This window comes from Crocuta crocuta, unplaced genomic scaffold (assembly GCF_008692635.1).
Source record: "Crocuta crocuta isolate KB4526 unplaced genomic scaffold, BGI_CrCroc_1.0 scaffold55, whole genome shotgun sequence".
In the NCBI taxonomy this organism is placed as follows: domain Eukaryota; kingdom Metazoa; phylum Chordata; class Mammalia; order Carnivora; family Hyaenidae; genus Crocuta; species Crocuta crocuta.
In genome coordinates, this window is record NW_027530512.1 from 187,179 (window position 1) to 203,060 (window position 15,882).

A 15,882-nucleotide genomic window follows, 5' to 3' on the forward strand; every position below is an offset into this window, starting at 1 on the left:
ACAGATGTGGAGGACAGGACTTTGAATCCTTTAAGGTGCTGTACAGATGCAGATTAGCATCCTTCTGTTACTAAAGGTACCCTGCATAGGTGCAGCAGAGATGGAAAAATGGGCAAATCACTTTTTTCCCTTTTTTAAAAAGCTATCACATGGATATTTGCATTCTCCTTGCATCTGAATGAGGCAGTGAGTGGAAAGATGAATCCCCATAGTTTCTGATGAATTTCTTCTGATTCTCCTGAATTCATGCTCAGCTCTGACTGGTCTGAGACCAGCAGATGAGGCTGCATTTCACCCTCAAATCTTATCTACAATTTAAAAAAATGTATAAGAGAGCCACTTGCATGTTTTAGTAATGGTGATTCCTATTCCTTGGCCCTTTCGGTGTTTGGGTTTGGCGTTTGAGTGGCTGACTGGTTTCATCTTCCTGTAACTGGATGCCTGAGCTGTTTCGTAAGCGTGTTTTCATAAGAGCTGCTGGGGATTGGGGCTTGAGCCCAGCTTTCGGGGCGCCTGTTTAGAGATACTGCAGGTAGCACCCACTCCACAACCAACCCTCTTGATTTCCGAAGAAATGTCAGAATTACAGAGCGCCTGAAGAAGCTTGGCATCTGGGGAAGGAATTTTTCCCATGTGGGCTCAATTGCACACAGGGCAATGTATTTTCTTTTGGGGGAGTCATCTATGAAAAAAGTTCCGTTCAGTATGTATCCTTGCACACGTATGTTGTGCAGAATTCCTGAGTAGGAAAATCGTAGGGGTAAAGAATCCTGAAAACAGAAGTGGGGATGTAGATTCTGGTCATGCTTGGCCTAAATTTTGGCTGATTCTTAACTCTCACAGATAACTGAGGCTTGAGACAGGAAGGGTATCACTTAAGTGTTCATTACCAATATTCCCAGCTATTTTAAGCCCTTCTGCAACTGAGTCTCCACCAGATGGTCCTGTGGACAGAGCAGCTATTTGCGCTTCCCATTGACATCTTTTTTTCCAAGTGAGAGACTGCCCCATATGTCAGTGCAATATGTCGCTCAAGGTGAAACATCAGTTTGTATTGGTGGGAACCCGCCATTTGCTGTCGCCCTTTTCCTCATGCCTTTTCCTGCCTCTCTGGTCTTTTCTAGGTCTCTGGCCCATCAGGAGGACCATTGGTGCTGCAGTGGAAGCCAGCGGCTAAGTCTTGTGTATGGCGTGGTTAAGGTTACAGCCCCTCACCTCTGCCTTCCTCCATTTTGGGCTGATTACTTTTGTGCTCTTCCTGAATGGTCTTCGGGCGGAGGCTGGTGGTTCAGGGCATGTGCCCAGCACAGGGCAGAACAATGAGTCCTGTTCAGAGTCCTCGGACTGCAAGGAGGGTGTCATCCTGCCAATCTGGTATCCGGAGAACCCTTCCCTTGGGGATAAGATTGCCAGGGTCATTGTCTATTTTGTGGCCCTGATATACATGTTCCTTGGGGTGTCCATCATTGCTGACCGCTTCATGGCATCTATTGAAGTCATCACTTCTCAGGAGAGAGAGGTGACTATCAAAAAGCCCAATGGAGAGACCAGCACAACAACCATTCGGGTCTGGAATGAAACTGTCTCCAACCTGACCCTCATGGCCCTGGGTTCCTCTGCTCCCGAGATCCTTCTCTCTTTAATTGAGGTGTGTGGTCATGGGTTCATTGCTGGTGATCTGGGACCTTCTACCATCGTAGGTAGTGCAGCTTTTAACATGTTCATCATCATTGGAATCTGCGTCTACGTGATCCCGGATGGAGAGACTCGCAAGATCAAGCACCTACGAGTCTTCCTCATCACTGCCGCTTGGAGTATCTTTGCTTACATCTGGCTCTATATGATCCTGGCAGTCTTCTCTCCTGGTGTGGTTCAGGTTTGGGAAGGCCTTCTCACTCTCTTCTTCTTTCCAGTGTGTGTCCTTCTGGCTTGGGTGGCAGATAGGCGGCTGCTCTTCTACAAATACATGCACAAAAAGTACCGCACAGATAAACACCGAGGGGTTATCATAGAGACAGAGGGTAACCACCCCAAGGGCATTGAGATGGATGGGAAAATGATGAATTCCCACTTCCTGGATGGGAACCTGGTGCCCCTGGAAGGAAAGGAAATGGATGAGTCCCGCAGGGAGATGATCCGGATTCTAAAGGATCTGAAGCAGAAACACCCAGAGAAGGACTTAGATCAACTGGTAGAGATGGCCAATTACTATGCTCTTTCCCATCAGCAGAAGAGCCGTGCCTTCTACCGGATCCAAGCCACCCGTATGATGACTGGAGCAGGCAATATTCTGAAGAAGCATGCAGCAGAACAAGCCAAAAAGTCCTCCAGCATAAATGAGGTGCACACCAATGAGCCCGAGGACTTCGTCTCGAAGGTCTTCTTTGACCCATGCTCTTACCAGTGCCTGGAGAACTGTGGGGCTGTACTCCTGACCGTGGTGAGGAAAGGGGGGGACATGTCCAAGACTGTGTATGTGGACTACAAAACAGAGGATGGCTCTGCCAATGCAGGGGCTGACTACGAGTTCACAGAGGGCACTGTGGTTCTGAAGCCGGGAGAGACCCAGAAGGAGTTCTCTGTGGGCATCATCGACGATGACATTTTTGAGGAGGATGAACACTTCTTTGTGAGGTTGAGCAACGTCCGCATCGAGGAGGAGCAACCAGAGGAAGGGATCCCTCCGATAGTACTCAATAGTCTTCCGTTGCCTCAGGCCATCTTGGTGTCCCCTTATGTGGCCACAGTCACCATCTTGGATGATGATCACGCAGGCATCTTCACTTTTGAATGTGACACTATTCGTGTCAGTGAGAGTATTGGTGTCCTGGAAGTCAAGGTTCTGCGGACATCAGGTGCCCGGGGCACAGTCATCGTCCCCTTTAGGACAGTAGAGGGGACGGCCAAGGGTAGCGGTGAGGATTTTGAAGATGCCTACGGGGAGCTGGAGTTCAAGAATGACGAAACCGTGTAAGTAACCTGCCCATATTCTATCCCACCCCATCCCTTGCCATCTCCTCCTGCCGTTAAAACTCTTCCTCGTGTCGCGTTAATGTCAGACTTGGGTTCCAGCACAGGTGCGCAGTATCAGCAGGCACTCCTGGCAGGTGTCACTTCCAAACATTTCTTCGGTTTTCTCACTTTACATTATTTCTGGGCAGGGAATCCTGTGGCAGGAGCTAAGGACACAGAACATTCCATTCACGGGAACTCAGAACGATGGCTGGTGGTGGTGTGGGGGTGACAGAAGTTTTGATGTCCGATTTTGGAGAACTGTTGTGACTAAGCAGGCGGTAGGAGACCCGTGGGGTCTCTCCTTCCTCCTCCCCTCATGCCGAAGGCTCATATGAACCTCAGGGCTGATCCTTTCCATTCTGAGGTCAAGACAGGACAGGACAGGACATCCTCAGGGAAGCAAGTGGCATTGGCTTTTTCTCCCCCCGGGACCATATTGCAGTTGTATTGTATAACCAGATTCCAGGCGTCTCTCCTTCAATTTGGAAATTGCAAAGTTGATTGAAATTTGGCAATCACTATACATGCCCATAGGCTGTTTTATGGTGTGAGGCCTGCCCAGTGTAGGTGAGATAAGTCAATGCAGCTTGGGTACTGGAGGGGTCTTGCAGAAGCAGAATTCCCAGGGCAGTGGCCACCTGCCTTTAGTCAAGGGGTGGGTTCCAAACTCTGGCTACGCAACATAGGAGACACCTCTTAGGAGCTGTGGGAGCATTCATAGTCTAGAATGCTCCTGGAATGTTTCTCAGGCTAGTGGCCCATTGAGTCCTTCAGACCCCGTGGTTATTGTACTTAAATGACCTTGATCACTGTAAGGGCTCTCCCTGTTGAGCCTTCTTGTACTGGGTGTTCTTTTTTTGTTTGTGTTTGTGTTTTCTCAGATGGATAGCTTTGAAGAAGAAACAGAATAACTTTCCCCAGGATTTGCAGGGTGGCCGAGAAGGTGGGGGTGAGAAGGGGTAAACTTGTCTCTGAATTCTCATGTCCACAAGCAATAAGCAGAAACAGGAAGGAGGCGTGAAGGACAAAAGGGGCACTGAGGAAGGGGAGGGGAATGTCAAAGTGCTCCAAGAACCTGCTAAAAACACCTTGAGTGGGAAATGAAAACATACAGCTTGTAAAAGGGTGAAGGAAGGAGAGTACAGAAAAGGGAGCGCACAGAACCGAAGGAGAGGTGTCATAGAATTGCTTCCTCCTAGGTCCAGGGGACAGGGCTCAAAAGGGGATGGGTCCTGCTGACCGCAGAGCTGAGTGAGCCATCTGGGGACCTCTGTTCTTGTCCTCCCTCAATTCCTTCCTACTAATGTGACTTTGGGCAAGATGTTTAGTTTCAGCCCTAGAACTGCACTGTCTCATCTGCAGAGTGAGAACAATGGTCCTTTCCGTGCCTGGAGGCAGGGTCAAGTCTTTTCACAGTTCCTGCCAGCCCCAGGGTCTTCTGAACCATAGACATGGGCACTCATATCAGGTCCTGGGTGCACTAGCCAGAGATGGAACAGGGAATATCCTCTCCCAAAATGAAATCGCCATTGGCAAATTGATTTATTAGAGCTCTGTGTAGTCATTTTGCTGGGAGGGATAATCATTCATTAGCATAAGTAAAAACCTGGGCTTCTAGAGAATACTACCCATTTAAATGTGCTCTGGCGAGAGTGTTTGTACATACAAATGAAGGACAGGCCCTCACTGGGAAGACGAACTCCGTGCAACTTCACAGTTGCATGGGCATTCAGTGATATCGTGACTACAGCATTGGCTGTGATTTGACAGACTAGTGATTTCTCCAGTTCAGTACCTATCCACCAAAGGCACTCAAGAGGAATTTTTGACAGATCAGAGTCTTGACTCCCAGTTCCTTTGTCCCTTTAAGAATTAGCTGTGCACTTTGGATCTCTGAGTATGACTAACCCTTCCTCAAACCTCTTTGTGTTTGCAGCTAGAATGATATCTTGGTATAAATGGACCTCATGAGTGATCACTCCTGATACTGGTTCTAAATGTGTATCAGTCTCCACACATTTTCAGTTCTGGGCCAGGTGTTCCAGGGTTGTTGAATGAGCTATGCTGCCGTCTCTTCCTCCACGTTAACTTTCAGACTTAGGTAGACTTTAGACTACCTTTTTGGTTTTCTTCATTGCAGAAGAATGAGTTCATAACCTGCTAGTCTGTCTGCACACCGTAGTCCTACTCTTAATTCTGTAGATTGTAATTTCACAACTAGAACTTAACTGTGGGTTAAGATTCTGGCTCCAGTTCTGATTTAAACATGTATTTGGGGGAAATTTTATTAACTTATGAGATTATTTCCTCATTGGTAAAATAGGGCTAATAATATTTCTTTTGGAGGCCTGTTATGATCCAAAATACTCTATGCAGTGTTGTTTATATATGATAAGTGCTCAGTAAGTGAGGCCATTAATAATAGTATCAATGCATTAACAGTATTCTTCAGAAGACACTGTTGAGGTGATCGGGCTTCTTGAATCTCTATGTAACCCTAATTAATAGACATGTTAGTTTTTTGGTTACTGTGAAGATTCCTAATCTAAACTCCCCCCCCCAAATAAAATAAACTCCCCAAATACTAAAGCCAGAAAGAGCCTTAGAATATCTTCTAGAGTAGCGTTTCTCGAATTCTAACATGTTTCTGAACCAACCAGGCACTTTGCTAAAATGCAGATTACAAGTCAAACGGTTGAGAGTAGGGTTTGAGATTCCGCATTTCTAATAAGCTCCTGGTGCTGTTGGGCCCAACTTTAGAGTTGAAAGGCGTTAAAGCTCTTAGCTGAACCACGAGACGCAGGAAGGAAAGTGGCTTTTCAAATGACTTGCTTAATTGAATCAAGAAGGCTTGCTTCCCAGTCTCAGCTTGTAACTTCCAACGTAGCTAGGACCCTGCTCCTACCCTGAGACCCTGCTAATTGCCATGCCAGTCTGGAAACCGAAATTGAAACCCTCAGGGCACCTAGACAGAAGCTGTGTGGTGCCTGGAGCGGTTCCACCTTCCAGTTCCTTCCCTCTCTGTGCAACTTTCTTTGCCCACCCGGCTCGGGAGCACTGCCGATCTTGCCCTCACTACCCTCTTCTGAAAGCCTGTTCAGGTTGAAGCCGGGCCTGGGCCCCCTCAATGCTATTGGGTGGTGAATCCACTCACTGGGTTTTATTTCATGCTTTACTTCTTCACTGATGTCCTTAGCACTGCGGTAGGATAGACAACCATGAACTTGGAAGTCTGACAAACAGATAGGAATCCATCACTCGCCTACTACGTAACTTTGAACAAGTCATTTCGCCTGGCCAAGCCGCAGATATTTTGTTGGGATGACAGGAATTATAGTATCCATCCTGCAGGGGAGTGATAGGGACTATATACAAATATGAGGAAAATGCACCTTCAGCTCGGTGCCTGCTCAGGAAAGGTGCTCAGTCATTCAACAAACATTTATTAAATGTCTGCCACATACTAGATACATGACAAGGTACTGGAGATACATAAGTTTAAATAGGACAGGTTGGCATTTCAGCTCTCAAGGATCTTCTCCAGTGAAGGGGACACTAGGTATGTAGACAAATCAAAACACATGAGAGAAGTGCCGCGGTGGAGATAAGCTCAGCAAAAGAGAAACGAAAGCTCCTTGCTGTGTGTGTGACACCACTGATTTCTAAAGCAGCCTCCGCTGAGGCTGTGGGACTGAAGCAGATGAAGTGGGGGTGAGTATGTGACGACCTTAAACCCACATCATGATAAACTCTTGACACTTGTGAGAGATCCTATTGACATCTTCATGATCTAGAAGCATCCCCACCTTTGTGACTACCATGAAAGCACATCCTTAGAATTATGGCCTTGGAGGCTACCGCAGACTATAACAAAACCTCGTGGAGATATGTATATATATACACGTGTGCTGCGGGCACATTAATCTCACTCCCTAAACAATGTGCCTGCTCCTGGATCCCAGGCTCACAGCACGCCTCTACAAAATCAGAATATTGTAGCTCATAGATAGACCTTTGAGGTCTCTGAGAATAGTCAGAGTCACTGACGTCAAACAGGCAAACGTCAAGATCTACTGTAATTAAATGGCACAGGCCTTCTTCAAAGAAGAATGGAGTGTTAGCCGTGCCATGTAATTTCCAACAAAATTAGAATGTAAAAGCCAGAAAGCATCTGGCCTCCCGCTTACAAATTATGAAGCTGAGATTCAGAGAGGGGAAGTGACTTGTCCAACATCACACAGCTAGACAGGGTAGACAGTTAAGAGTTGGCAAGGACTTCGTAGAGGCTACTGATTTAATGTCTCTCCCTCCCAGTTTGGACTTTCTTATTTTTATCCACCAGAACAATGTTAACTTTGGAAAGTGCATAGACATTCTCGGGTGAAAGGTGCTCTGGAAGTACAAATCCAACAGTATTATGTGACTAATATCTTAACTAAGAATAATAACGTATTATGGACTATTTTTAATCTCTTGGTTCACCTTGAGACTGTTCAGGAAGAAAACTACTGAGCCCATGGGGGAAAAAAACCATCCTAGTGATTTACTGAGAAAAGGTGACAGGCGTAGCTGGGACATCTATTAGGCAATGCTGGTAAATTGCAGACAAGGCCTTGTTCCATGAAATAATGAAATTTTTTTTTTTCAGAATGATGTAGGCCCTTCTCTTCCAGAGGTACTTTCTCTATAAAGTTTCAACCTCAGGGAATCTTTCCATCAAAATCTGGAGTGCTCCAGAATGCAATCTGTACCTTCTACAATTTAACAAAAACACACTAGGCTTTTTCCTAGTTCTCTGGTGTTAGGATAGATTCTTCCCTTGCCAGCAAGGGGGATTATTTGCCCCCAGAATGCCCTTCCTGTGCTTGAGAAAAGTTATAAGCTGCAAGCTTTGCCATGGTGGGAGGAAGGTGGAGGTCACTGTCATTCTCTTTCAGGTGGCGTCCCTTCCATTCTCTTTTCTTCTGCCTTCAGTGTCAGACTTCTGGTGAGGAGATCTCTCTGCAGCTTTAGGTAAACATTCAGTCACCAGGACCCATGGCTTTGTGGAACTTCACCGCAGAGCTATGTACTTGACTCCAAGTAGAGAAGGGAATCCATGTCTAAGCCAGTTGTTGAATGGGGTACTTAACAGTACCGTGGACATTTCAGATAGGGTTGTTCAACTATAGTTCTTTTCCTTCGGGGCCCAAAAGAGTGATTATAGGTTATGTGGCCTTCTCAGCAGAAGCTTTGGATATTGTGCCCAGAAGGGCCCTGATATTTTCTTTCATCTTAATTACTGAAACTGTCAAAGATTATGGCAAAGAAGGGCATATTCCGGTGCGCCTGGGTGGCTCAGTCATCGAGAGTCCAACTCTTGATTTTGGCTCAGGTCATGATCTTGCAGTACATGGGTTTGCTCACAGCGCGGAGTCTGCTTGGGGTTTCTCTTTCTCTCCCCTGCCCCGCTCTGCCCCTTCCCTACTTGTGCTCTCTCTCAAAATAAATAAACTTAAAAAAAAAAAAAAAAAGAAGAAGGACATACTCCAACTGCAGGACCCACAAAGCACCCAAGTCTACTTAAACTTTACACGTTTGTAAAAATCTCCGGAAGCCCAGAGCCTTGCTGGTACATTTGTTTTAGGATCTAAGGTGCAGGGTGTCCCGGCAACCTTGGCTCCGTCAGCATTCCCTCTACCTGACTTGGTCAGAGACCCTATGTAGTCTCCTGTGTGCCCACCCCTGCTCTTCTCACACTGGCTTGCCCTCTGGTATGAGGCAACTCAGTGCTGCGGGGTTGGGAATACCACCAGGGAAAACATTAGGTTGGTTTGAGGAGAAAGGAATATTGTGATCGGAGAGGATCACATGACTGGCCAGTCAGGAAATGAAATAGACTTATCCTCAAAGAAGGCTTTCTTTCTTAGAGAGGAACTAGTTGGGCCTCGGGCAGTATTAATAAAGGGATACCGGTGGAGATACTGCTATGAGCCTTGCTTCTTTTGTTTTGCCTTTCCTGGTTCCTCAGGTCAAAGTTTCCTCGTTCGTTCACAAGAAAGATAGAAAGGACAAAGCAAGGTGGGTGAGTGGGCAGGACTTTCTAATGGTCCAGCCTTGCATTTAGTGGTCCAGTATTATTATTTTCCTGTTTTCTTTTTTTTTAAAGAGAAACTAAGTGGCCTGTGTGGCTCAGTTTGTTAAGTGTCCGATTTTGGCTCAAGTGATGACTTCACAGTTCGTGAGTTTGAGCCCTGTGTTGGGCTCTGTGTTGGTAGCATACAGCCTCCTTGGAATTCTCTCTCTCTCTCCCTCTCTGCTCCTCTCCCACTTGCGTTCTCTCTCTCTCTCTCAAAATAAGTAAATAAACTTAAAAAAATAAACAAAATAGAAGAGAAACTAAGCTGCGCTTCTAGAAGCAATAGGAAGCCCTGGCCTAGAGTCAGTCGTATATAATTGACAGCTGGAAGGAGAGAACTCCTTGATCTGCAAATAGAGCAATATCCTCATATTTAAATTCTGCACAGTCCAGAAGCGTTTTGCAGGAATCAAATGCTTTGAGGGTTTTGTTAAATGGCCACGAAGGAAAGCACTAGGTAAGCATTCTCAGGTGGCATGGTAGTTAGCATTCATAGGAATTATATTCCCATCCTTACCACCTACCAGGTACCCAGGTAGGAAATTACCTGTATACACAGAGAAGAAGATCAAGTTGAAAGGAGAACTTACTCATTATGGAGAAATTTGTTTTTCTGAAAACGGAGTCACCACAAGGTACGTGTATACATTTGAGCTCTGCGATGGATGTGGTGCCCTCCTGGCCCCCTTGAGCAAAGGGTCAGCACGCATAGACAGGGCCTGCTTAACATGAGCCTAAGCCCAGGCTGGTCACCACTTGGTGGGTGGGTTCATGGGCCAGTTCTTTATGACACAGACCGTGCTCTGTCATGGGTCCTTTAGTTGGTGCTTTCAAAATGAGTGACATCTTGATAATAACTCAAACCCAGAATATGAGCGCAGAACAAAATGGATTACAGATGACTAATACAGCTGCTTCTCCTTCATAGTCCATCTCTTTCCAGAGCCATTGGCCTTGATCTGTGTACCTTTAGCTGTTGTCCTTGTGAATCCCGCAGTTTATCCTTGTGAACCCCACTGTCACCTGACCCCTCTCTGTCTGAGCTGCGGTCATTTAGGATGTGCTCCGCCACCGTCGCTAGGGCTCACGGCCCTGGCTGCAAATCGTCAGGTGTTCACCTTATTTCCCTGCTCACACCTTACTTCCTGTTGGGATCCTTTTTCCTGACACTCGCCGTCTCTTCTAAACGCCCTGTGGTGTGTCATCTCTTTCTCTACTGTATGTGTTTCAGGCACTGGTGACGCGAGAACTGTGGCTCCTACCCCTGTCACACTCAGTGCCTTCCTCCCCACTTCCTTTAGGCCTTCTCCATCATTACCGCTGTCCCTCACACTGCTGGCGTCTGCACTCGGGTCGTCTGAGCTGTGATTTCTTCGAGTGACCCAGCTTGAGCGGTAGGTAGCCCTTAAGAAAGCCTGTCATTTGGACAGAGAGAGTGAGCTTCACGAGAACACAGAGAAGACTGATACGCCCAGGTAGCAAACCACTAGCTGTGGTGGTCTTTTTCCCTTAACCACAAAGTCTTTGCCTGACTATATGTTAAGACAGTAGGGCTGAACTGTAGGGATCATCATAGACTAGAACTGGTAGCAGAAATCTGTCAGGCAAGGGAGGCCTGGGGACCACCTTCTCTTTCTGATGCTCTCCCCGCTGGGCCACAGGGTCTCTGTATCCAGGCAACTCTGCTTCTCTCCGTGGCCTTCTCCCTTACTGCTTCCTCGCTTGCAGTGATAGCTCACAGACCAACTGTCTTACTTCATAGCTCCTCTCTCTGTTTAGCTCTTGGCTCCTACCTGGAAAGATCTTCTACCTCAAATTCTCAAGAGAGGGAATCTCACGGGTCCTTTTTTTTTTTTTTTTGCCTGGCTGGCCAGTTTGACCTTCCCTGTGAATCAGTGTTCCTNCCATGTCAAAGGCCACTGGCCAGATCTGTCTGGGTTGAGTCAAGCCAAGCCCTCCTTACCCCAACAGTTAACCTACCATAACCAGATGGTGGAGTGGAAAAATGAAGTTGCCATGCAGATTCCATGCTAAGCTACCTAAGCAGCTGTGACTATAAGTGGTGGTGGCATCACTTAGAAGAATCATCTGTCACCGTGACACTGGCACGTATAAGGTTTGCAGTGTCTCAGAGCACTGATTTTGCCGTGGTCGGTGCTGGGGCAGTAGGCTGGCAAATGGGAGAAATGCCACCTCCGGAGGCCCCAGCCCTATCAAATTTGAGCTGACTGCAGACTCAGTAGCCAAGAGTACATTGGCCTCTGCTCGGATCAACAGAAAACATTCCCAGTGGGTGATGTCCAGCGGCACAAATCTCAAGGCTCCCTGGGTCGTTTCTCCCCCTTTACCCTCTTCTGGTCTGTCCTCTTCAGGAGACTAACGTCAGAAGGTGAGTGGCTGTCATTTTCGAGCGTGTCATTTGGGTACTGAGTCACTTTCAAAGCCTCCTCCTGGGTTTGGGTTTCCAGACCGCCTTGTGTTCCAGACCAAGGCAGACAGCCTTCCTACTTCCCATGCTCGCCAGGGACAGAGTGACAGCCTTCCTTTTGCCACCCCTCCCCTGCCGGACAGCTGGTCAGCTGGGCTCAGCAGAGCCAGCAGGCACCCCCGTCTTTGTCTCTGAGCTGTCACTTGATGCGTTTCCAGGAACTCCCCGGAAGCCAGAGTATTCCCATCTTCAGGTGGCACAGTGTGTGACTCTGTCAGCTGCCCGTGTTCCCGGGCACAGGCCTGGGGTGTAAGACAGGATTCCTCTTGGGTCAGTTGTAGTCAGTTCGTAGTGATTGTCCAGGGGACCATCTTGGAAAGGATTTCTGAGGCTGTGTCTGGGCTCCCCTGAGGCTGTGTGAAGGGAAGGCCAACTATCCGCCACCTGCAGTCCTGGGAGGAGACGTGGAAGGACCTTCAGGGGAAAAAGAAACTCAAGAGTCTCCGTTTCAGGGAGGTGCCTTAGGGTGAGGTTGCCACCGCCTCTAATATGGAGCCAGGCCTAAGGAAGCACTCTCTTCTTCGTCCTACACAATGCGGAACTTTCTTCTGGTCCCTGGGTAAAACCATAAGTGCCCATTGGACACATGAAGCAGATCATTTCCTTGTCAGACCATAATCTTTCAGAGACCCTGCTAAGCTAGTGGGGTTCATCAGCGACACCAGTGGGTCCCAGCCAGCTCCCCGTCACAGGCCATTTTAATTATCTGCCCCTCCTCATGGAACCCATGTTTTAGAAGATTCACTTAAAATTGGGGCATCTGGGTGGCTTAGTCGGTTAAGCGTCCGACTTTCGCTTAGGTCATGATCTCGCGGTTTGTGGGTTCGAGCCCCGCATCGGGCTCTGTACTGACTGCCAGCTCAGAGCCTGGAGCCTGTTTCAGAGTCTGTGACTCCCTCTCTCTCTGACCCTCCCCTGCTCACGCTGTCTCTCTCTCTCCTAGAAATAATTAAAACATTAAAAAAATTTTTGAAGAAGATTCACTGAAAATTAATTAGATTTTCATTTTTCCCCCCCAAAAATAAAGCAAAAGGTAACTCATGCTACTACAATGAGTTAATTTAATTCTAGCCAAAGCAAAGAGAAATGACATTTTAATTAACCCATGTGGACTGCTGGAGGAAAGTACATTTTCTGGGTTGGAGGTAGAGTGGGAAGTGAGTAGAATGACCATAGCCAAGGGCTGACTTTCAAAGTAACTTGTCTGATGTGAAATGATCTAAAAATATTAGGCACTCATTGTTTAAAGTTATTTTGATGAAGGTGACCTCATGGGAAGATCAGGGTACTGGAGAATATATCAGAATATATCGGAGAAAAGGGCATAGCATTGGTTACTTAGGCTTCACCATTATTCAGACTTGGGGGGGGCGAATATTACCACTGTTATTATTTTTCTTACATCATAAAACTTTGAGTATTTATTTGAAAATATAAAAAAATAAGGATTTTGTAATACTTTAGAGTTAAGATTATCACTTTCTTCAGATTAGGTAACAGAATCTAAGAAATACGAAGTAATTTGCCTTAGAACAAGGCAAGGGCAAGTATCTTCTTGGGGCACCTGGGTGGCTCAGTCGGTCAAGCATCCAACTTCAGCTCAGGTCATGATCTCATGGTTCATGAGGTAAAGCCCCGCATCGGGCTTTGGGCTGACAGCTTGGAGCCTGGAGCCTGCTTCAGATTCTGTGTCTCCCTCTCTCTCTGCCCCACTTCTGCTCCTGCCCTCTCTCTCTCCCTCGTAACAATAAACATTAAAAAAAATTTTTTTTAAGCCTAGATCTTCTGTTTCTAAATCTCATATTCTTTCCATATTTTAGCATCAGAATAAGGTCCTGAAGCTGAAAGCAGTGGGCTTTCTCCTCATATGGAAGAGGCTAAGGGCACCTCTGCCCCCCCCCCCCCAACCCCGCCCTCATCCCTTCCTTAACAGCGAGAGTTGGCTGCTTTCCTTGTAATTCAGGGGCATCTGGGCTCAGGGAAGTCTGCAAAGGCCAAATAAACTCCTAACGCCCATCTCAGAAGTCTGGACACCTCACCCGTGACCGCTGGCTCAGCCCCACCCGTGCCCAGGCCAGTGCACGGAGGGCTCTCGTTTGTGCCTCTTCACCATCAGGAGCTACCAACATATGATGCTTTTCCTGCTGCCTGGGGAACAGGACCATGTGTTCAGATCAAGGGGCCCCTCCTCTGAGCCCCAGGTGTCTTAGGGTGTCCAGGACCAAGGTTTAGAGGGAGGGGTGATAAAAGGGAGCAGGAAGGGCTCCGCTGCAGCCCTCCCAAGAGCCTATGGGAGGCTCAGCCGGTGAGGCTGGAAGCATCCAGAGAGCGGAAGCTGGAGACAGGAGGCGGGCACTCAGCGTGCAGCCAGCAGACCTTGGTGAGCTCACCCTGTGAGTTGGCACAGTGAGAAGGGGCCCAGTCCCTGTCCTCAGGGAGTTCCCAGTCTGGCAGGATTAGAAGTGTGTTGAAGGAGTTCCGTAGGTGGAATTGAAGAAACAAAGCAAATGAGCAAAGGGGGAAAAAGAGATAAACCAAGAAACGGACTCCTAACTACAGAGAACAAACTGACGGCCACCGGAGGGGAGGTGGTGGGGGTGGGGGAAGTAGGGGATGGAGACAAAGGAGGGCATTGTCATGAGCACGGGGTGATGTGTGGGAGTGTTGGAGCACCGTGTTGTACACCTGAAACTAGTGTAACACTGTATGTTAACTAATTAGAATTTAACTAAGAACTTTAACAAAAAAACACCAGTTTTCTGTAGAAGTGGGGGCCTTCTCAGGCTGTGGCCTCACACAGGTATTGCCACCGGTCTTGGTTGGGATTCAGTTTGGAGGTATTGGAAGTGACTTCTCCTGCAGTCACCCCAGAAGGACTCGTTAAGAAGAATGGCTGGAGCACCATTAATTATGAATGGCTGGAGCGTGGTTAATTATCCGACTCCTGATCTCGGCTCAGGTCGTGATCTCATGGTTTGTGAGTTCAAGCCCCACATCAGGCTCTGTGCTGACAGCATGGAGCCTGCTTGGGGTTCCCTCTCTCCTTCTCCCTTTGTCCTCCTCCCCCCGCCCCCGGCCAAAAAAAATAAAATAAAAAGAAGAATGGACAAATGGCTTGGCTTGTGGGGCACACGCGTATATAAGTACAAGTTGGCCCCAGGAGTAAATGGTACTCAGCCAGGCCATGTCCTCAGACCAGAACAGTGGCCAGTTCTTCCCCATGCCTATCATAGCATAGAGACACCAAAAAAAATGTCTGTTGAATGACTGAATGAACGAATGAATGAATGAACGAACAGGGTGAATTCCTGGCATCTCCCCTGGCTCTGTACCACTTCCAGTTTGCAGCAAGCCCAGGGGGACATGGGACTGGATCTTCCTTCTAAGGCCTGAAGAGCAGGGGTCCCCTGCTGTTCATGCACACTTCCTCTCCTCTCCCAGTTTCGGCCAGATCCACGGGGCACTCTGGGCTCGGGCGTCCCTGAACTTCTCCACAGCCCGACCCCTGTCTGGCGTCAGCTCCTCCGAGGGTCTGTTGCTGGACTGCTCAGCTCCCTCTGAGCACGAGCTGCCTTTCCTGCTCAGGAAACACCCTGTAATTCGATTAGGAGCTCCCTCCGGGGCGCATGTAATTATGTCCTATCCGGGCCTTGTAATGACAGCCCCCTGCCTCTGCGCAGGGAGCTGCCCTGCTCAGCTGCCCAGAACCATTCCCTGGGAGGGAACTAATCTGCTTAGCCCAGATTGGATGCAGCTCTGCAGAGTCCACACCAGCAGAAAGGAGGGGACCTGGGGGTCGATCCCGTCCTGCTCTGCGATTTACTGCGAGCCCCTGGTCCAGGATTGTTCTTGGCTGAGCAGGGGGCTGACCATTCTCCTCTCATGGTCAGAACCCCTGGGTGTCCCCCAGCCCTCCTGGGGGTTAGAAGAGAGAGGAAACGAGACTGAAGGCATTTGCTTGTTTTCCATGGTAGCTNCAAATGTTGCACATTGAGGGGGAGGACACCTGCTATTTTGAGCTGTGGGGGAATTGCCTTAGTTCTGGGCGTGACTTTCTTTGCTCCTTTGGGCTTGATTTCTGTGACATGTTTTAGATGGGGCAGTGCCTCAGTCTGATGTGGACACCGACTGCTCAGGGTGGCCTCCTCCTTCCACCTTCCGCCTGCATCTTGAGCCCTCCTCCTGAGGAACCCAGATCCTTCCCTTGCCATTATGTGGGGTCTGCCAGAAATGTCATTGGCAACATGTACTGGGTTGAGAA

The 15,882-nt window shown here is 48.1% G+C and overlaps 1 protein-coding gene across 6 annotated transcripts in view; it reads left to right on the plus strand.

Annotated features, from left to right (window-relative positions):
• Nucleotides 1–1,186: 1,186 nt before the first annotated feature.
• Nucleotides 1,187–15,882, plus strand: part of SLC8A3 (solute carrier family 8 member A3) — a 123,690-nt gene continuing 108,994 nt past the window's right edge. For all 6 annotated transcript variants that reach the window (XM_077767227.1, XM_077767228.1, XM_077767223.1 and 3 more), the window contains exon 1: nucleotides 1,187–2,970. In XM_077767227.1, the coding sequence (XP_077623353.1) occupies nucleotides 1,187–2,970 (1,784 nt within the window). The remainder of the gene's footprint in view (nucleotides 2,971–15,882) is intronic.